This window comes from Leucopleurus acutus (assembly GCF_964270905.1).
Source record: "Leucopleurus acutus genome assembly, chromosome: 15".
NCBI lineage: Eukaryota > Metazoa > Chordata > Mammalia > Artiodactyla > Delphinidae > Leucopleurus > Leucopleurus acutus.
In genome coordinates, this window is record NC_139157.1 from 7,907,435 (window position 1) to 7,928,606 (window position 21,172).

At 52.2% G+C, this 21,172-nt stretch overlaps 1 protein-coding gene across 1 annotated transcript in view; it reads right to left on the reverse strand.

The window, feature by feature from the left end:
* The window catches only part of IGF2R (insulin like growth factor 2 receptor), a 109,658-nt gene that overhangs the window by 50,793 nt on the left and 37,693 nt on the right, over positions 1-21,172 (reverse strand). Inside the window, exons 6-18 of the mRNA XM_082855862.1 lie at positions 19,914-20,043; positions 18,066-18,171; positions 15,363-15,525; positions 15,026-15,200; positions 14,087-14,190; positions 8,591-8,755; positions 6,023-6,163; positions 4,769-4,909; positions 3,563-3,700; positions 2,836-2,983; positions 2,159-2,336; positions 1,376-1,491; positions 594-762 (exon numbers count right to left, since the gene is read on the reverse strand). Of these exons, the coding sequence (XP_082711988.1) occupies positions 594-762; positions 1,376-1,491; positions 2,159-2,336; positions 2,836-2,983; positions 3,563-3,700; positions 4,769-4,909; positions 6,023-6,163; positions 8,591-8,755; positions 14,087-14,190; positions 15,026-15,200; positions 15,363-15,525; positions 18,066-18,171; positions 19,914-20,043 (1,874 nt within the window). The remainder of the gene's footprint in view (positions 1-593; positions 763-1,375; positions 1,492-2,158; positions 2,337-2,835; positions 2,984-3,562; positions 3,701-4,768; positions 4,910-6,022; positions 6,164-8,590; positions 8,756-14,086; positions 14,191-15,025; positions 15,201-15,362; positions 15,526-18,065; positions 18,172-19,913; positions 20,044-21,172) is intronic.

A 21,172-nucleotide genomic window follows, 5' to 3' on the forward strand; every position in this document is an offset into this window, starting at 1 on the left:
ACTCTGAACCACCAGAGAGCGCTCGCCAGCTTCCCTCAAAACACCTCCAAGCTGCCGTGTAACAGAAGCCAGGAAAGTACATTCCCGACACGCTATTTTTAAAGAAGCACACATACATCTTTATTTTAAGATGCACCGTGTGCACGGAGCCCAGGGAAACATACCAAAGCTCCAGCAGTAACTGCATTCCATCGGATGACAAAGTGCAGCTCGCACCCTGGCGAGAGCTAACACTTGGATCTAGTTCATCCACAGCAACTCTACCGAGCAGGTGGCCCCCTAATTAGTCCAGAAGTAAGAGCTTTGGGAAGCAAAAACTATGCTTTACAGATGTCTGCTGCTCACGCAGAGACACTTCCTCTGCCGAGTACTGTGAGCACAGGAGGTCCCCGACGCCCAGGCTTTTTTAAATTTTAAATCTGAACAATGACTCGAATAGGATCACATCTGTAGGGGGCAGGGGAGTTCACCCCGAGGCCCCTCTCCCACTCAGAGGGCTTCTCGTCAGCAGCCAGGCCTGCTTAGATCTAAGAGTCCCGGAACAGGCCCCTCCACCACCAAGTCCTGGGCTCAGGAGGGGACGGCAGACTCACTTGGTCGTTTTGGTACTTCATCTGGCAAGCGGCCGCGTACCGATCGCAGCCCGGCACTGGGTTCAGAGGTCGACACACATTTATGTAGTACTTCCTCCACGTGCTGTGTGCCCCGGCACTGTCCAGGGCATACCAGTTTCCTCCATGACCAACCTCGGATTTTGCTAGCCTAAAATTTCAAAGGGAAATGCATGCTTTTCAAGCTGACAGATTTCGGTCCTACGATTCACTTCTAAGCAGTTAGAGAAATACTGAAGGAAACGTGCCCCGCCCACCAAACTACCAAAGCCGGCACACCTGTGTTCTCGAACTCACTAAATGCGGCCCCCGGCACACCTGGAACGGGCCCCGCACCTCTGCACCGACAGGCATCGCTTTAAATGATGCAGTGAAGACTGAGGTTTTGCTGGGCGAAGACTGGTTGATCTCGCACAGGCTACAGGACCATTAGCAGAATTCCTTCTGCTTAAAGCTCCCACCTCGGTCCTGCACCTAGAGCTAACCTGATTCCCTATCATCGGCTACAGGACCATTAGCAGAATTCCTTCTGCTTAAAGCTCCCACCTCGGTCCTGCACCTAGAGCTAACCTGATTCCCTATCATCGGCTACAGGACCATTAGCAGAATTCCTTCTGCTTAAAGCTCCCACCTCGGTCCTGCACCTAGAGCTAACCTGATTCCCTATCATCGGCTGAGTTACATGCTCACCAGCAGGGTCTAATCGACCTCAGTCAGCGCTATCTAGACTGGGGCCCGGCCAAGGGCAGGCTGACATGCCTCACCTAGAGAGGTCGTACTGCTCCATCGTGGAGGGGTCAGTCACCACACACTCCAGGGGCTCTGCCGGGCAGGCGTAACTGCTGTACCACCGGAAGTTGTAGGTAGAGTTATCTTCTTCCTAATCTCAGGACAAGGACAGACACGGGAGGGGTGGCAGAAAAGAGTAATCATTACACAAAGCCAGCATTTCTAAAAAGACGGGGCACTTTTTTCTAAATAAAAACCACAGGAAAGTTAATTTACTTTGCCCATCCCTCTCATCTTATTAAAAGGAAGATTGCCCAGCAATAAATTAAGATGGAAACCTATCCTCTGTTAAACGGGAATAAGGGATGGTTTTGATGCTTTTATGTGTTTTGTACCCAAAACCAACAGTGTCATGGGCTGTGACTGAGGTGTACAGCCCACTGAAGCAACAGCTCAGAAAATGAATACTGCCCGTGTCCTCTGGCAAATCTAAAAGGATTAAAATCATAGGAGATGACGATTTGCCCAGGAAACCAGACTAAAAATAGCTCTCCTTCTAAATAAAGGTCCCAGGACAGGCTCCTGTGTAAGTCCTGAGGAGCCAGGCAACTTGATGGCTTATCCCCAGGGACCATCCCAGCTCCTACGTCACCTAAAACAGAATCTTGTCTCGCTCCAGAAAAGTCACAAGCCCTGTCTTGACCACTTTTTTCTCTTCCCCTGCCTTTACAAGACTGACGTTCTCTCCCTCCTTGCCTGTCGCTCTGCAGACACACACACGGGCACACACATGTGCACACACACAGCACAATTCCTACCTGATATTCAGGGAAACCCACTCCAGCATCTCGATCACAGAGAAAGGTGAGCAGCGTGGCTCTTGGCGTGTGCCTTTCGTTATTGTAGGGCGTGCCATCTTTGTAACTCAGCTGGATCATCCCGTCATAATACGAAAGCTTAGCGTTACTGCGTCCCAAGTTCCAAGACTTCCCACCACTAAAACAAATAAACAAACGTTTCTCAGGAAAGATACCAAGACCAGAAGCTCTGTGATGCTGCGATGCTGAAGGAAGCGCCGGGGACAGCGTAGGGGGTGGCAGTGCCGGGACGGCGGTTAGGACCTCAGCGCAGCGGCGGTGCGAGGGCAATCCCACCCCACACCAGACCCAAATCCACGCTCAGCGCGGCTGGTTTAAGGCACAACTCCCTGGACTGACACACTGAAGGGAGAAGCGTGTACATAAACCCATCCAACAACTGCGAAGTCCCGACTACACAGAAGGGAGGCGCTGCACGAATCCACTCCTGTCCTGCTCCTTCCCTGGGAAACGAAAGCTCCCAGCAGCATCCTCTGGTTTTCAGTCCAGGTCTTCCCAGAGTTTTAACACTCATCATAAAGCAAAGAGGTCAGCAGACAACACACCTACTCCAGAATAAAACACCTGTGAGCACAAGACACCTAACGAAAGACCGGGAACTGGGAACAGTTACTTGCCTTTTTGACACCTGACAGGCTCCCGAGTCCGGCTGGCAGGAGCCCACGGACACCGCACCACACACGTTGATGTAAAACTCGTACTTCTCCGTCTCAACTTTGTAGGCACCATTCTTCTTTGTGAGAGGCGACAAGTCAAAAGAAAACCCTAGAAAAGAATCAAGACCATCCCAGGTCAGCGAGACCACAGTGAAGCAGAGCCCCTCAGCTCCCGGCCTCCAGGAGAAGCTCGCGGCCGGGCCTGCCCAACGGCTGGGACGGGAGCTACCAGGACCGCCATCACCAACACGTTCCCCTTGGAGACGGGTCCCCCATCACCACGCCCCTTCTGCTGCATTCACCGAAGACCCGAGTCAGAGCCCAGAACTCCTGGGTGAATAAATAACCAGTGTGTTCAAAGCGGGACGACCAACGGCCGTGAAAAGTCAACGGTGCTGGGTTTCCTGGCCAGAAATTCATGCGAAAAGCCTTTTCAAACATGATTTACTTCCTGTGCTCCTCAGGTTTTGCGATCAAGCAAACCTACCTCGACTTTGAATATGACAGGTTTTTCATTATCTCAGATAAGCCTGAAACACCAGATTTTCAGAGTTTTGGTCAAACAGTATTAATATAATTCTAACACAGAATATCTCTGAAACACTCACAGAAAATGTTAAGAACAAAACAAAAACAAGCTAATAAGCAGGGCAGGAGAGCCTGCCCCACACGGCGCTCGGACACACACCTGCCTGGGAGTCGAAGACGGTGCAGTTGTCCCCCTCGGTCCTGGACAGCACGCAGGCCGCCGCCGTGTACCACTCAAACTCGTAGAAGCAACCGTTCGTCGCAGAAGTTCTCAGCACTGGGGCACTTTCTAAATCACCTGCCGAAGGAGAAGAAGGACCCATCACTGATCCGGTCTCAAAAAGCTTCCCTTATTCTAAATACACTCCTACAGATGCCGATCTGACGCCCCTAGAGTGGTCAAACCTTCGGAGACAGAAAGGACAAGGCTGGGGGCCAGGGCTCGGGGGGGAGTCCGTGTTTAATGGGGACAGAGCTTCAGTTTGGGAGGACGAGAAAGTTCTGGAGATGGATGGTGGTGTAAACATACTTAAGGTACAATGTAAATGTAAGGTGCTTAATTGCCACTGAACTGTGCCCTCAAAAATGATTAAAATGGTGAATTGCATGCTACATGTATTTTATCACAATTCCTTTAAAATGATCAATCTTATATTATGTATATTTTACCATTTTTAAAAATTAAAAAAAAACTGTCCTGGTCCTTGAACTTATCCCACAGCTGGGAATTTATCCAAAGGAAATTTTCCAACAAGAGGTAGAGAGGATATGTCACAGCACAATCACCAACACTGGAAACATGCTATTAACCCAACAATAGGGAAAATGCTTAAAAATAGTAAAACCAAGCCATTAGCAACAAGGAAGCCCCTAAAAATCATAAACACAACCGTGAGACGTAAAAGAGTCTTCACAAAATACTACGCTGTGAGGAACATAAAAATGTGCGGATCTATATAGACCTTGACCCTGAAAAACAAGGTGCATTGTGTGTATCGACGCTGAGATCACAGACAGTGTTTTCAAGCACTTGTGATGTGATGCTCCCCCTCTGGAGGAAGTGGAGCGGCCTCCACATCAGCCTGCACCAGGCCTCAGGAAGAGGAAGCCGTGCCAGGAGCGTAACTCATCTGGAAAACTGCAGCACAACCCCCCTGGACACCATATGGTTTCTTCATCGCTGCGCTGGGGCTGGGGAGGGGGATCGAGTCCAATGGACCAACACTAATGCTTCTGGAGCCTCGGGGCTCGGCCCGAGCCCGCTCTGCCTCGTCACCCAGGCAGGGGCCGGCGGCAAACCGGAAACTAAAGAATGCGGCTGCCGCTGGGGAAGCCCACGAAGGCGCCACGCGTTTGTAACGTGTACCTGGCTTGCACACGAGTGTTATATTTGTGCTTATTTTCGTGTCGCCACACTCATCGCCATCTGAGTAAGAGAGCTGAATGTGTCCTTTCTCTCTTGTGGGAGAAGAAAGAAATTTGCCCAGATTTTTACTTCCGTCCTTATCTGGAAAAGAGAAAAGAAACGGGAAAAAAACAGAAGACGTGATTAAAAATGAGAATGACACAGACGAAGAGGTACCAAAAATGAGCCGAGACCCCGCAGGTGTTCGCAGGGTCAGTGGGTTTCTCTTGAGTGACAAGTCTGGCAGGGCAGCGGCAGCCACGCTGAGGACCCCAAGGGCACCTTCAGGCTTGGGAGGAAAGTACGAGAGTGAATAAACAACGTCCTCTGAGGGCACAAGAGGCAGAAAGGCAAGAACGCACGTTACACCATCCCGGAAAATAACCCTGTTCCCCCATTTGTGGGGCCCTCAGCTCTCCTGAGACACAAGGTCTGTCGAAACCGAGGGGGCAGCATTTGTCCCATGACCAAAGCAGAAACTAATTAAACCTGTGCAGCCAGCCAAGAAACGTGACCTTTTAATTCTTGGTTCAATTGACTTTTACTGAAGGTCTGTCTCAAGTCCTTCTTAAATGAAGGCAGGGACATGGCTGGACCTGCTTTTAAAAGACACACCACCAATTCTGAATCCTGGGATAATTCCTAAAATCCAACCTGGGTTCACAATCCCTTATCTAATGCTTGTAACAGATTCCAATTACTCCCACTGTCTGTCGTTTTCCAGGTGAGTCTTAAGTGACAAACAACTAATATGCTATCAACACTTACATCCAATTGAGAAGTCGCAACCAACACAGTTACAGCAAAAGGAACCCAAGGGGTCCAGTGCTCTCACACGAGGCTACGGGAGAGTCCACTGGCCTGAAGCCGTAACACTTGAACAATTCCAGGCAGAAAGGTTGTTAAAAATCAAAATCAGTTCTACACGAGCACTGGCAATGCTCCTCCACAGGGGACGGAGCAGAGAGATAACCAAGTTTCCCCCAGCCGCTTCCTCCTGTTTCCAGTGAGCCCACCTCAGAAGGCTTCAGCCAACTTCAAGATACCCGAATGCGCCAGTTCCCTACATTTGAGTCATTAAACTCTTTTCTTCACCATCCTTCATACGCTGAACGCAGAGAAAGGAGGCTGAGATAAACCACAGGAAGAACTTCTAATTCACTCCAACCTGGATGCAGCCGGGCTCCGCGTTACCTAGCACAGGGCACCACTCACCCACAGCGCACACGGCCGCGTCCTCGGGGCAGCCCCTCGCCCGGCCCTTCTGCAAGACCCTGTGGCAGATGTTAATGAAGAAATGCTTCTTTTCTGGTTCCCTCTGGCTGCCATCCACGGCTTCCCAATTCTGTTCCAGTTCTGTAACCAAAAAAAAAAAAGAAAGAGTCTTCCAGCCAAAGGCAGTGATTATTTCTCCGTGAGTCACACCATAAATGGCGATTAAGCGGAAGGTAAAGGCCTGCAGCTCACCAGGCCTGTGGGTGCTAGACGCCAGGCACTCACGTTTCTGGACCCTGCAGGCTGAGGGCACACAAACTCAGCGAGAATCTCAAGCCTGTCTTGAATGTGACAGAAACAAGCCAGCCCCGAATAGCTCCTCAGAAGAGGAGGCTTAAGGGGGGGTGGGGGGGCCGCCAGAGGATTAAACAGCAAAATTCTCCCAAGCCCCGAAGTCTGAAATCAGAAACTGAGAAGCAAAGCCAGACGCCAGCCCGGACTTGAGATGCCACTGGTGACCCATCTGCCTCCAGACCACAGATAAGGCAGACCTGGCCCAGGGCTTCGTGCTCCGTGCCCCCGGAAGATAAACAAGATACGTGGTCCCTTAATTCAAAGGGTTCATGACTCAGTCATGCATGAACAGAAGACAATCCGTGGAAGGTAGAAGGAGCACAGGCTGAGAGCAGACAGCAAGTCAAAGGCGGACCATCCCCAGACAGCCCCCAAAGGCATCACTGGAACCGTGTGGGAAGGACACACAGATAGTGAGGATGCTCCTTCTGCGGACTGGAGACTGGGGTTTAAAAGGAAAATCCCGCGTCCGTGGTAACACAGTCACTACACACCGGTGTCAATAACCGGGAAGGACTCACGGCCGACCACAACAAACACTGTCCTGAAAGCTTTGGCTGGGCTGGGGAGGGCTGCAGGGCTTCAGGCAGGACGACTTCTTTAAACTGTCAGAGAAGGATGTGAGCCCTCACCTCACAGCTTCCTTAGATATCTGGGTGCAAACGCTACACAAATAACCCGGGTCCCAGAGAACCAGAGAGGTGGCCCAAGTCAGCTGAGTACGAGTGCATCTCTGCAACCTCGCGGATCCTAGGATCTGAAACCGCCACTCAGTTTACTGTAAGAAAACTGGGGGGCGGGAGTGTAACTTGCTCAAGTAAACACAGCTGGATGCGGGGCCTCAAACCCATGTCTGAGCAGAGGTGAGAGCTCTTCCCACTCGGCAGACAGAAATCCAGCCTCTTGACCAAGGCACAAACTGTAACCACGGCACCAGCACCAGGGCTCAAAGGTGCTGAACCAGGAAAGCGCCGAGACGGTTATTCCCCCCGGGCAATTCGCTGCCCGACAGCATCTATAGTGAGGCTTGTGTTCAAAGGAGAGCGTTCCAGCACCCCACAAAGGAGGAATTCTCCTTCTAATATGATACTTTCCCAAGCAGCTGGGACTCTGAACACGCGAGTAATTGCTCCAATAGTAGCTGGTGACTGTGGCTTCAGGCCGTTCTCCCTGTCTTGTGCACTATTCCACTTTACAGAGGCAACTTGCTTCTATCTATGCCCAATTCCAGGGCTGCTGAAAGGGTGACACTAGAAATCCCCACCTAGACCCGGTTATCCCTGTTGGGTGACCCCACGCTTACTGCTCGGTCTTCTGCGCCCCCTGCTAAATTCCAAGGCCCGAGGGGGCAGGGGCCGTGCTCGCCAGGTTTGCTGCCGTACCCCAGCACCTCGTCCAGCCCCCGCCAGCAACAAACACTCCGCAAGCCTTGGTTCACAGGGCAAATACATTAACCTCGATGGGTCGTCACCATGAGCCAGTCCCTGTGACAGGTCCCACATCCCGCCGCCTTTCAGCCTCACAAAAGAATCTGAGGTTGGTCAGGGAATGTAAATCCTGATTTAGAGACAGGAAAGAGGCAGTGAGACGGGGCAGGGGAGACGACACACACCTGTCACCCCAGGTGTGCAACCCTCTGGGCCTCACAGTCTCTGTGGTAAGTGGGAACGCTGCCTGCTTGAAGGCTGCTGTAAGAGCTTAAACTGTTTTTAATTGAGCTATGACTGACACACGACACTGCATCGGTTTCAGGTGTACAGTACGAGTCGATGTATGTATATTCTGTGCAACGACGGCCTCAGTAAGTGCGGTTAACGACCATCACCACACGGAGGTACCAATTTTCGTGGGGATTTTGACAACTTTTAAGATCTACCCTCTTAGCAACAAAAGTTTAAAAAGAAATTTTTTTTTTCTAATCACAAAGCACAGGGCCTGGCACACAGAGGCACTTGGCCGTTCTTACTGAACTACGATAAGATGAGCCCAAGATATTCCAAGTAGAAAACGGTAACGCCGACCTCAAGTTCAGATATCTCGCCTCCTGATTCAGTGTCATTTCTGATAATGCATACTGCTCCGTGAGGAGCGGGGAAAGGCCACGATACAGTCAGCTGACAAGGAAAACTGTAACAGCATTTCCAAACGTGCTCGCGGGAAAGAGGCGAGAGAACGTGCGCGAGCACACACGGAGCGGGCGGTGGGCCGCCTTACCTGAGTGCCGGGCCAGGGCCGACAGGTCAAAGCGCTGCTTCCCGTCGGAGACGCCGCAGAGCAGGGCCTCCTTCTCGTCCACGCAGGCGTACTTCGTGTCCCACGTGAAGAAGTAGGAGCAGTCCACCTCCCCGGTGAACACGGGAGCCCCTCTCCCGTTGTTACCTGTGCCGCATCAAAAGGAAGAAAGCACCCATGATGTGACCAAAACCCAGGAACGTCCCAGGAGCAGAGATCGCAAACAGGACACCCGTAGCAGCTGTGCAGGCAAACAAGTTCCGGGCTCAAACCCCAGAGATCAGAGTGGCTTTACTGCGTTTCACACGACCTAAACCCTGCAAGGGCAGGCCTGTGTCCCTTTCATCTTGGTGGGATGGCCTCAAGAGGACAGAAGCCTGTTTTCAGCGGGGTGTGAGCCCCAGGCAGCGGTCAGTCTCTGACAGGCTCATAAACACCAAGCCAGAACAGGGAGTCACCGGAAGGGGGGCAGAGATCAGGGCTCCAGTTCCAGGAGTGCCACTGGCTTAGTGATGTGCGTGTGAGCAGGACACGCTCCCCAGGACTCGCCCCCAAAATGAGGCTGGAAGAGGGGTAAGGTCTGCAGCCGCTCCCAACTGAAGGGTGCCGAGGTTTAGTAACCTCGCCCCGAGAGGGGCCGGCATCCTGGATCCCGGGGACTCTGGCACACGTGGGTCTCTAACGCCCCACTCCAATCAGTCCGAGGGAGCCCCACGGGGTTCTCAACTGTGAGCCCTCCCGGCTCAGCTCCGCTCTGCAAGCCAGGCCTTCATGTGCCGCCCCCCCCATCCACGTAGCGTGGGCTTCAGCAAACTCTGTTGACTTTTCCCGTACCAGAAATTCTATCCCCTCGCCTTTCCGAGCTAGTGCACTGCTGGCACGACGGTCCGTTTTCCACCCCTTGATGGTTTAATAATCCTCCCCTGGACCTCCTACATGATTTACCTTTCTTGAGGTTTAGGGCCCTGGAGTGCACAATGTTCTAACGGAAATAATATTCTGTACCAAGGGCGAATGCTGTTTCAACTGCAACTTCTATTGAATCTTTAATATTATAAACATCATAATTATAACACCAGCGACAGCGGCTAAGGCACACGGAGCACAAGCTGAGGCAGGCGCCATGCGGAGCACTGAGCCCTCCACAGGGGTGGATGCAGAGAACAGGCTCAGTGTTAGGTACTTCACATACATTCGCGTATCTCAACCGTGAAATCCTACGACACAGGGACGACCTTAGTCCCGTTTTGCAGATTTAGGGGGGCTAAATAATTCGCCTATGGCTTCATAGCTAGAGGGCAGAGGAGCCAGAAATCAAACCCAGACGGTCTGGCCCCGGAGCCAGACTCATAACCGCAAGGCAAGACTTCCCTGCGCTACTGTGTGTCTTTGGTTTGTTGGGTTTTTTTTTTAGTAAGTCCTCTAAGCCATTCTCTTTTAAGAACCAGCGCTCCCAACTTCCCTTCCGACAGCACCCGCTCTAGCTGGGGGTCCGCCGTGCCCTCCACCGAGGGAGCAGTGAAGCTGCTTCGCCTCTTTCCCACATGCTCCCCACCCGTCTGCCCCTTCAAGGTTTACATACAGTTTAGTCCCACTGGATTGGTGTTTCACTGTTCAGAAAAGATCTGTGTTTCCTGAAAACTTGATGCACTCACAGTGTTTTTCTTTTACCAGATAAGTTTACAGACGATTAAATGATACTATGAATGGTTCCAGGGTCCATTCCTACTCAGGAGCTAGATTTGCATCTGAAACTTACTAATGATCTGCTGGGAGAGCCCATTTTAAATAAAATTTAAATAACCACTGGCATGCACCCGACCTGCATTCTTATTTAATTCCTCCAAGAATTTGAGGAGAATAGTAAAGGAAGACTCCCCACTACCAAACCACGCTGTTTATTTAAACACAATGGCCTTGCCATCAGGACCGCTAAGCCCTACGGTTTCCAGCCACCAGCAGGATGAGGATGACTTTCTGTAATCTCTCCATCAATCTCATCCCTGAAAGTTTCCTGGCTCTCCAGGCTCCAGCACATCCCCCAGCACACCCTTTACGTGGCCTGGCGGTACGTGGATCCTGCACCAGCTGAAGGCAAAAAGTGGACCCTCCCAGTGAAACCCAGCTCTGGCCTGAGCAGCAGGCGGCTGCCCCATCCCCCCACCGCTCTGGGACAGAAACCCGTGCTGCCTGCTCACCAAACCGGTTCATCTTTCCCTCTAGGCCCACGGCTAAACTGCACTTCCCGCCTCACTGCCTCTGAGGTTGGGCCATGCCTCTTAGTTCTGGTCCATTAAGAAAACAACTGCTGTTCCCATTCTGCAGAGTCCTTGGAAGCCATGCCCACAGACAGCAGCAACACGAGGTGGAAAATGCAAAGGTCCCCACACGACCACGTGGAGCAGAGCCCCCTAAGGCCCGAACGGAATTAAAGAAAATAAGTCTTCAGCGTGATCATGAGTCACCTGAATCTGTGGACAGTTTTTACTGGCCTATGCTAACACACCGCACTCCTCCCCCCAAAACGGTCTAATGTCCTTATGTGCCGGGATCACCAACAATCAGGTATCACATTACATCAAACTAGATACAAGTTATTGAAACAAATGGTAAAATATATATATATATATTATGGACAAAAAAATAAACTTATGCACCTCTGTGTCTTGAAATGCATGAAACCCTAGATTCAGAAGCATAAATAATTCCTGGAGATCCAAGTTGAACTATAAACCACATTTCATAATATTCCATAGCCAATCAACACCCAATTCAACATGCAAAAATACATTATTACCAGTAAACACAGAATCCACCAAGGGGTTTTCTCTAAAAACTCTAAAATTTAAATTCAAACAGGGTAATAATGGAATGGTTTCAGCGTACACAGAGCATAGTACCTACAGTTGGCTCCAAACCACAGAGCTGGAAGGAGTCTTAAATATTTCATAATCCAGCTCCAGCCTGAGAGGAGGCTCAAAAACACCTCGAGTCTCTGGATCTGGTCTCCGTGTCACGATCACAATGACATGAGTCTTCAGGATTAAGGCACTGCCATTAGTTTTGTCAGGTCTGATAATGGCACTGAGGTTGCATGAAGGGACGTCCTTTCCTGCAGTCTGGGTGGAGTGTTACGATCCACTGGTGACGTGACAGAGCATATAAACGTGAGGCAAGTTTGGTGAAACATTAAGAGCTGTTAAGCCTGAGTGGTGGGTGTGCAGGTTTTCACTATAATGTTCTTTCTACTTATATATTCGAAAGCGTGTGTGGCGAAAAGGAATGAAGGGAAAACAAATGGCCTCTCCTATCTGTTTCCCGCCTCAGCCCCCTTGGGCTCCAGCTTCCTGGCACGACTCCTGGATGTCCATCCCTCTTCCCTGGGAGCCCCTGACCACGGGCCCTTCTCAACATCCTCCTCGTCTGCTGGGATCTTTCTGGATCATTATTCCATCCTCCCAACATGCCCAAATGAGATCAGCGCATTCCCAAAGATCGCGGCCAAGTCATTTATAAAAAGTGCGGACAGAACAGGGCCAAAGGAGGTAGCGACAGGACAGAGGGAGCCTCGGCCCACACAAGTCGCCCACCGCAGGGCAGCCCAGCAGCAGGGGAGTCTCGGAGACCCGGGCAGCCCGAGTGCCTGAGGGCCTGGGGACTTGCATTTCCCAAGGGCCTGGACACAGAGTAGAAGGGGTGGACTTCGGAGAGGGTCTCCGACGAGCCTGGAAGAGGTGAGGATGACGGAAGAAAGATGGAGAATCTGGGGAAGGCAGGGCGGGCATTCAGACCAAAGGGAGATGGATCCAAAGGCCACGTCCAAGCCAGATGCATGGCCACCCCTGCTTAGTCCCTTCACGCTGATTTCTAGATAAAGTCCAACTCCTCTGCAGGACACACAAGCTTTTCACAACGTTGCTCCACCCCCTTCTTTAGCCATGGCTTGGACACCCAGCTCTGACCTGCTCACGGCTACCCAAATTCCCGCCTCTGCATGAGCTGTTTGTTCCTCCTGCCACAAAGACCAGCCCCCATGGCCACCCGGCTTCTGCGCCCGGCTTGCCCCTAACTGTCCTGCAGGGCTCCCTCACCCAGCACCTCCTCTTAACTGCCTCGGTCCTCGGGGGTAGCCAGACCCCAGACCCCTGATCTCAGGGCCTCCCTCTGGATAAAGGCCCAGGTGACAGACCTTGCCAGGCACCCGCAGCCTGCCCGCGTCCCCTGCACTACGTCATCACCGTCCTCATCTCTCTCTCTGCTGCTGGCGTGTAAATGCCCGGGGAGCTCTCAGCCATCACGGCATCCCTAGGCTTCGCAGGGTCTGAGCAAACACGTACTAATATAATGTGTTCAACGCATCAACTGAGAACATGCCTCCAACGTAAGCTCAGAGCGCACGTGGCAGGGGTAGGGGGCTGACAGGCAACAGTGGGCTGAGAACAACGGTGACAATGGCCAGCGGCACCAGGAGTCAAGGGGTGTCCTGCTGTGAGGTCTCCCTCCTGCTTCAGTCCAGGTGATTCTCTGCCGACTCTCCGGGCGGGTTACCAGCGCTCGGCGGTGGTCACCACCCCTCCTGCCTGCCTCCACCACCAGACCTGCTTCTGGAGCACGGCTCCCGTCACGCACAGCTGCCTCCCCCAGGCCCCGCAGTGAGTCACGAAGGAACCTGCCCCGTGACCAGATGGTTAAGAGCTCTACCATAGAAACACACAAAACAAACAGTGAGGGGCCAGGAGACCCTCAGGGGTGGGGCAGCCGTGCGAGACTGTGCCGGCTGTGCGGACGGGGGCCAGACCCAGGCGGCTCCCAGACCGGAGCTCTGTGCAGGGGCTCAGCCGGCTTGCGGGGCACCTAGGGTCACGGCTTGGGGGTCCACTGATTGGACGGCTCTCTCAAGATGGTGGGATCCCATCACCTCTCAAGAGATGCAAACTGTGTTCAGAATCTCTGAGATACGGACGGCAGTGCGGCTCTGTGAAATGCCAGTGCCACTGTGACGTCAAGGTAGCTTCTCCGAGTCACTCAGAAAAACCAAACATTCCACTTAAAGTTGCCCTGGGGTCTCTCGAGATCCCCAAATCCCACCTCTACAGCAGGGCCACCATTTGCAAAAAGGGTCACCTAGAAACTCAGTTCCTAAAAGAAGAGTTGTTTAGTGACAAGCCATCAGAAGGTGGTGAGTAAACCCAGACTGCCGGCTTTGAGCGCACTCCGGGAGAGCCAGCATTCAGGACAGAGAGGCTTTCCCAGCGAGCCTGACGCTGGGCCCAGTCCCCACACAAACAGAAAACGGAAACAAGACGTGTGTGTCAGGCGTCGGCAGGGCGGGGTGGGGTACTCCTACCTGCTACGACAGAGGGGGCCTCAAAGGGGCCACGTCTGCAGGAGGACGTCTGAGCACCCCACTCAGCGCTCCCCGTTTCCACGGAGCCCGCCCACCCGCGCAGGGACGCAGCTGACCCAGGGCGCACTCACCCGCGGTCTGATTGCACGCGAAGTTGATGACGCTCATCCGCTGGAAGCCGGAGCTGCACGTGTCGCCCCCGAAATATACCAAGGTGAGGTCTCCGTCTGAGTACCTAGGTTTTTGCAATACACACACGCACGTGTTTGGTAGAACCAAGACAGAAACTTGAATCCTTAAACATTTCTACAGTGAGCCTTCGCATACCATCCACAGAGCAGCAGTGACACAAAACAGCGAGCCCTCTCGCAGGCTGGGGAAGAACCGTCTACAGGAGAGGAGTTCCAAATGGACGGGCTTCTCGTCCTCTTACTTCAAAGTAATAACTGGCTGGGAAAAGGCACTGAAGGTTTTGCTAGGACCATGAGGCCTCTTCTGCTCTCATATTCGGATTTGGTACAAGATAAGTAACGCCCAAGAAGACACAGCTTTTCCAGCAGCTGCCATGAAGTCTGACCTGAGGGATCCTGGTCCCTCAGATCAGAGAAACTACATTCTGATAAAGCTTTTGTGAAGGTAGCTACCGAGGTAAGGGTCACGAGAATTGTGATGAATGCGTTTTCCTAGTTGTTCAACGCTTGTGTGTGATGCCAATGGTGTTTCAGATTCTCAAACCACCAGAGAAAAATCAAAACTCCTCGGAAACGTAAATTTTAACATACAAAAGCCATATCAACTTATGAAATAGCTTTCCTACAGTACGGTTCCCTGCAAACAACAGATTATAAAGCGAACCACATTAACAGAAGCATTCTTACTGTAAAGCCAGGAGAAGCATCCACTGGTCAGGGACAAACGGCACCTGCCTGACTCATGCGGGAAAATCATGCCAGCTTAACTGATTTCCCTGTGCTCTGCGGAAGGTGGAAGGAGGAGGAAGGCGGGGGAGTATGTTACGTTTCACAGGAACACGCGCGATGCACCGGAAGTTACGTGGAGGCCGTACGCACCGAAGGGTTTGGCCCTGGAGCTTCCCTGCCACTTTGACTTGAGTGGAATCTGACTTCTTCACTTGGCAAACTGCAGCATCCTTCTTGTCACAGATGTGTGCTTCAGTTCCTCCACAGACATTCAAATAAAAAACATATTCCTCCCCCTCTGCGGTATAGTACGAGGAGTTTGAAGCTAAGGAAAAGGGAATAAACAAGAAGAGGCTCTGTTACGCACACAGGTGTGGGTGGCAAAGTGACAGCATCAAACTCGAAACGCCCACCCCAGGGCAGGGGGAGCTCGGCCCCTGGGCTCTCATTCCCGCTCCCACTTCCCGGCCCCCAGGCACCCACTCACCTCCGAGCTGGCTGAGCGGCTGGAGGTCAATGGCGACGTCGTGCTGCTCGCTGCTCAGAGAGCAGTTCCCACTTTCCAGGTAATCCCTGTGGCAGGCGTACTCAGTGATCCACTCGATTTCAAAGCGGCAGTGGGATTTCGCCGTGAGCTTGGGAAGGGTGCCCTATCGTGGACGGGGTGAAAGGAATCAAATTAATTCTTTTCATGAAGCTTAAATGCAGATGTTTCTGTGCTTCTGAAAAGCCAAAGGTATGTTACTGGGGTTTGACATTTTTCTGTTCTTTTGTCTGCCTTACAACGACTGCATTTCCTTGAAACCCTTCCAGTCCCTTCTAGAGTCACGCGCAAGCGTCAGCCTGGGAGCCCGCCCTGAACGCGGTATCACCCGCCCACCACGCCCCTGGCAAGCAGTCATGACGTGTGAAGGGCCTGTGGTCCGTGCACTCCTTTCAATCACAGGTGCCGCTGAGCCTGTGCCAGATGGACCACCCCCCCCCCGCCCCTGCCCACTGGGTGGACATCACTGAGCCTGCATGCATCTGGGGAGATGGTCCCTAACCCCTTTCCACGGGAACGTCCATGGCTCTAGGGCACACTTCACCTGTATTCACATCTGTTCCTGCCCCTGGGTGAAGCCAGGGTATCGCCCACCACACACCCGGCTTCTGGGAAGGATGCCACGAAGTCACTGTTCACCGGGGGGCGGTGTCATCTTTCTAACCTTCCCTGGGAGAAACGTCTCCCTGGCCTTAGCATCAGGAGTAGCTGTGCTGATTCCAGGCCTCTCACTCTGCAAGCGTCTACTAAGCACCTGCTACGTGCCAGGCACGGGACTAAGTGCCGGGTTTCCCGTCACATGATTAGGGAGGTGCAGAGCTGCAGTCCAGCCCCGACTACTGACTCAAAATCTACGCGTTAAGCCCTTGGCTCAGAGCCGTCAGACATACATACAGTGATGTGGACCAAGTGCTGAGTGAGAGAAGCTGGACACCACGTGCTGTGCGACTCCACTTGTGTGGGATGTCAGGAAAGGCGAGACAGAAAGGTGGTCCCCAGCTGCCGGGGCTGGGGGAGCAGGGGAGTGATGGCAACTGGGCAGCAGGCTTCTCTGGGGTAATGGAAAAGTTCTAACACAGACCGTGGCGCTGACTGTGCGATTTTGTTAGTACACTAATAACCGTTAAATTGTACTTAAAACAGGTGTATTTTTGTAGTACATAGATTCAATAAAACTCTTTTAAAAAGATCTGCGTGGCAAGGTGAATGTTTACTCAAGTTCCAGCTCCTAGAAGCATTCAATGAGCCAGTGGAAATTCTTCAGTAAACCTTCACGTATTAAGGGGTCCAAGCCCACGTGACCCAAGTTCTACCCAGGGAACAGTCAGGCTGGAAACAGAACCCTCAGCTCCACTGATAGCCCACCAGCCCAACGGCCTCACATCCCATGGAGAACAGAGGGGAACTCTCCATTCTCTCCCTCGTGATAGTGTGAAATGATTTCTCACTGAATGCAGCACAAGTAAGAAAGGGAAACACTGAAACCACTGCCGGCTTAGAACATCTCATCAGGCTCAAAAGATTTTGATTCACATCTGTAGGATGGATAGTATAAATAAACAGTCCTCAATATCACATTCAGGACTAACGCTGATTACTGGTCAATCAGGTCTCTGCTGAGCGGACATCACGCGACCCTAGAAGTCTGGGGACAACGAATGGAAAGCTGGCTGGACTGCACTTCTGTCTCCATACACGCCCCCCTACACACACACACACACACACACACACACACACACACACACACACACACACACACAACAGGCCAGTTGCCTGCCAGAAACCAGAGCAAATTCCACGTTTGTTTGGGGGGAGGGGAGGACATTCTTTGGCAAAAGAATTCAGTTCCTCCTACTTCATTCTACAAGGAGAAGGCAGAAATAAATTGGAGGAAAGCCCTACCCTTCCTTCCTCCCTGGGGATGTCTCCCCTCATCTGCACCGCATCTGCAAAGACACTTAAGCAGCAGTGGACCGGTGAGACACCACTGGGCACGGGGCCCAAGGACACCCCAGACGCAGGCCCTACCCTCAAGGAGTTTACAACCGCACTCGAATTGAGTAAACAGCCAGAGGACAGGGTGGTCAACTGCCCGGGAGAGTGGCGGGGGGCCAGGGCGGGGGCGGGCAGGCGACGGGGTGACACGCTCCACTCTGAGTTGGCAGGAACCTCCCCCCTTCTGGCTCTAATTCTCCTACACTGGTACCCACCCCCGGAACCTCAGCCGCTGGCCCGAGCCGTTTCTGCCAGGTCTACACGCCATCTGTACTACTCCCTGCTTACTCTGTGTCTATAAACCAATTAGCTATTTTTACCGTGCCTCATCTGAAGCACTAACAGACGTGAAATCACAGGTTTAGGATGATAGGTACGGTCTTTTCAGATATTCATTCCAACCAGCATCGCTCTACAATTTTTTAAAATCTGTCTATGAACCACTTAACACCGCACTCGACCCTTGAACAAAACACCGTTCTCTTAGCATAGACACCCCCCGGGTCGCTGAGAAACAGCAAGCCGAGCACGTGCGTCCGAGTCAGTCCCGGGCAGCGTGGCTGCCGCCTCCACGGAGGCATCTGTCCTGCACCAGCCCCACCCTGACTTGTGCTCACGCCACTGGGGCGTCCTCTCAGACAAGCCACTCACCTCTCTGCGCTCCGACGGGCAGACAAACGTGATAGTCACTGCCGGGCTGTGACCCTCACAGAAGTCTGGGTGAACTGCCCCTTCTTTCACATAACTCAGGACAAGCCTGGAGGATACACGTCGAGAAAAGAGGGTCAGGGTTACGAAAGTACAAATTACATTCCAATTAGTCTGCTGCCCTGAGCCGTCAGCTCAAGCGTCTGTTCTCCCTTTCCCCGTGTGTGCAGAAAGGGAGACCAGAAGCTTACGCCGTGAAAGGAGCCATAGTACGAAGTCAGTTAAATTTATTTCCATTTGGGAAAAAAAAATTTTTTTTAAGTAAACTTCAATGAGTGCTTTAAAAAAATAAGTAGAACAACCAACATATAAACTTAAATACTGAGAAAAGCTTATAAACAATCTAACAAAACAAAACAAACACCGCCCGGCCGGCCAATTGCATTTCAGCCGCAAGGCTACACAACCACTTCTTCTCTAAACGACCACTTCTCCGTGCAAGCGGAAGATCTTTTTTTTTTTAAGCCTGGAGACAGCCCAGCGCGCTGGCGACACGGCCTCCCGCGGCCAGGCAGAGCCTGGAACCGCCCATGGGGGCGCTGGCCTAGCTGTGGGTTGTGGCCACAGTTCCCGGTGCACCGGCCACAGGACCACCGAAAACAGATGACCTTCCTTTCCTCTGAATACACGCTCAGGCTTTCGCTCGACGCCCACGCTTTCCGAATTCGTCTCTAGCCCTCCCAGTAGGGAAAGACACCCATTTATCACTTAGGACGGTGCAACAGGCTGAACTGTGTCCCCGCAAACTTCGTGTGTTGAAGCCCTAACCCCCAGGACCTCAGGATGTGACCGTATTTGGAAACAGGGCCTTGGAAGAGGTGATTAAGTTGAGTTTGCTGCTGTGGGCCCTAATCAGACAGTATGGATGTCCTTATAAGGAGAGGAGATCAGGACACAGACACACAGAGGAGAGGCTGTGAGGGGACGCAGGAGGTGGCTGTCTACGAGCCGAGAGGAAAGGTCTCAGAAGGACCCGCTGACAGCTCGGCCTCCGGAACTGAGAGGAAACAAACTTCTGCTGCTGGAGCCGCACAGTCTGCGGCACCGCTGTGGCCGCTCTGGCAAACGAATTCAGACGCATGTACAGGAACCTCCCAGACGTTTTTAAATTTAGGTTATGCCCCAGCTCTTCCTGGGGACAGAAGTGTGATCTACTGCACACGGTGACACACCACTAGTTCCAGACTAGAGCAGGTGCAGCGAGGCGTCTACCAAAGGCTCCTGGAACAGGGAGAAAATCAAAATCCTCGATCCAAGTTCACGATGTGGCCACGTGTGACACACTGGAGAAAAACCTCTCCCCACCGAGAGAGGTACAAACGCATGAGAAAAATGTGTGTAAACAACACAGCTTATCAGGAGAAATGAAACATCCCCACCGGGAACTAAGGAGCGCCCCCTCGTCCCAGTCGGGAAGCAAACTCTGCACCCAGAAGGGCGGTGGCAAAGCGGCCCTCCTGTCACTCGCCTCCAGGACGGTGTTTTTTAAAGAACAGATAAAACCACGGACGTAAAACCAACGTCACAGGTGACAAAGCAAGGGAGATACCCAAACACACCTTAAGGTAGGCGTGACTTCATGAAGTGGATACCCGTGAGGACATGGGCTGGATCCTGATACACATTTTCCTGCCTAAGTCACCAAGCCTACGTGACTCAAGCAACGACCGCTAACTTTACAAGCCTATGCGAAGTAGTAACACTGCAAGCCCTGCTGAAAAGGGATATTCTTGCAACTCCCTGAAAAGCCAGGCTCTTGCTGAAGATTACACATGCCACCAGCAGACCGACCTGTCATCGCTCATGAGCTTCAGTCCCTCCTTGGGCCGGCCGACGTCGAATGCCCGGTCCCCTCTCACCAGGCAGGCGGCAGTGCCGGTGGGACAGGAACGCACCTCCGGACTCGTGGCCCGTAGCACCTCTGTAAAACGTGTGACATTGAATCAGAGAATGTGTCAAGTGTAGCAATCACACTTAACCTTAGGTCCAGGGTCCCTTGTAAAAGTTATCAAATTTTTTTAAGTCTCCATAAGTGATATAAGGTAGCAGAGGTCTGGAAACCCAGAAGAGTAGGATCCCATCCCATCCCGAGACCCTGGGCAAGCCAACGACCGATCTGAAAGTGGAAAATGAGAACAGCTTTCCTGCCCTGCAGGGCAGCCGGGAAGTGAGGGCGAAACAATGTAAGATGCTCACTCTGTACCTGGTACATAAGAGGTGCCGATAAACAGAGACTAAGGTGCTACTGGTAGTTAAGGGACACAGCCCTTCTCCTAGAGCTATGGGAACCTTAGAATCACCTACAGACAAGAAAAGGCAGGGTCTCCATGGAGTGGATTGGTGGAAAGATGAATAGATTCATGGAAACAACCTATGGACAGTTCTGGGTTCGAATCTTAGATCCACTCCTTTCTGTCTCTATAACTTTGGTCAAACTGCAGACGGATCCAATTGTCAGGGCTCTACCTCACCAGTCTGGGGGAGGAGTAAAGAAAAGAACAAACTAGATGTGCCTGGGATAACAGCCAGACAGTACAGCCTGCCGGCAGCAATACCACAATGACTACAGCTGTGTTTCTCTTTAGGCTGCGTTACTTTTATCGTCACCTGCCACCTTACACGTTACAGGGGGTTTACTGTGCATCTTCTCCAAGAGTGCAGGAACCTCCATGTGCTCAGTGCTGCAGCTCAGCGCCTAAATTAGAGGCCACCACGTAACAGGGGCCCTAAAATAGTTCTGCCGTGGATGGGTAAATATCACCCAGCCTGGGCTCTACCTAGTTCAAGTCTTATAGCACTCATGGAGGGCAGGGTTTCCATGTCTCCTCTGCCCCGGCAGCTCTCAGCACCCCCAGGACCCAAATCAGCCAATTCTCCCCTCATCGTGAGAAAGAAGGTTTACTTGAGAATCCTGAAACCCAAAGCATCTGGCAGACAGAACATGTTGGCATGGCCAATGGTCAGAATGGACTTTGCGATGGCATCAGAATTTCCTGGGGGCAAAGGGGAGGGGTTGTGCAGAGAGCATCTTTGGGGACAAGCTTTCTTAG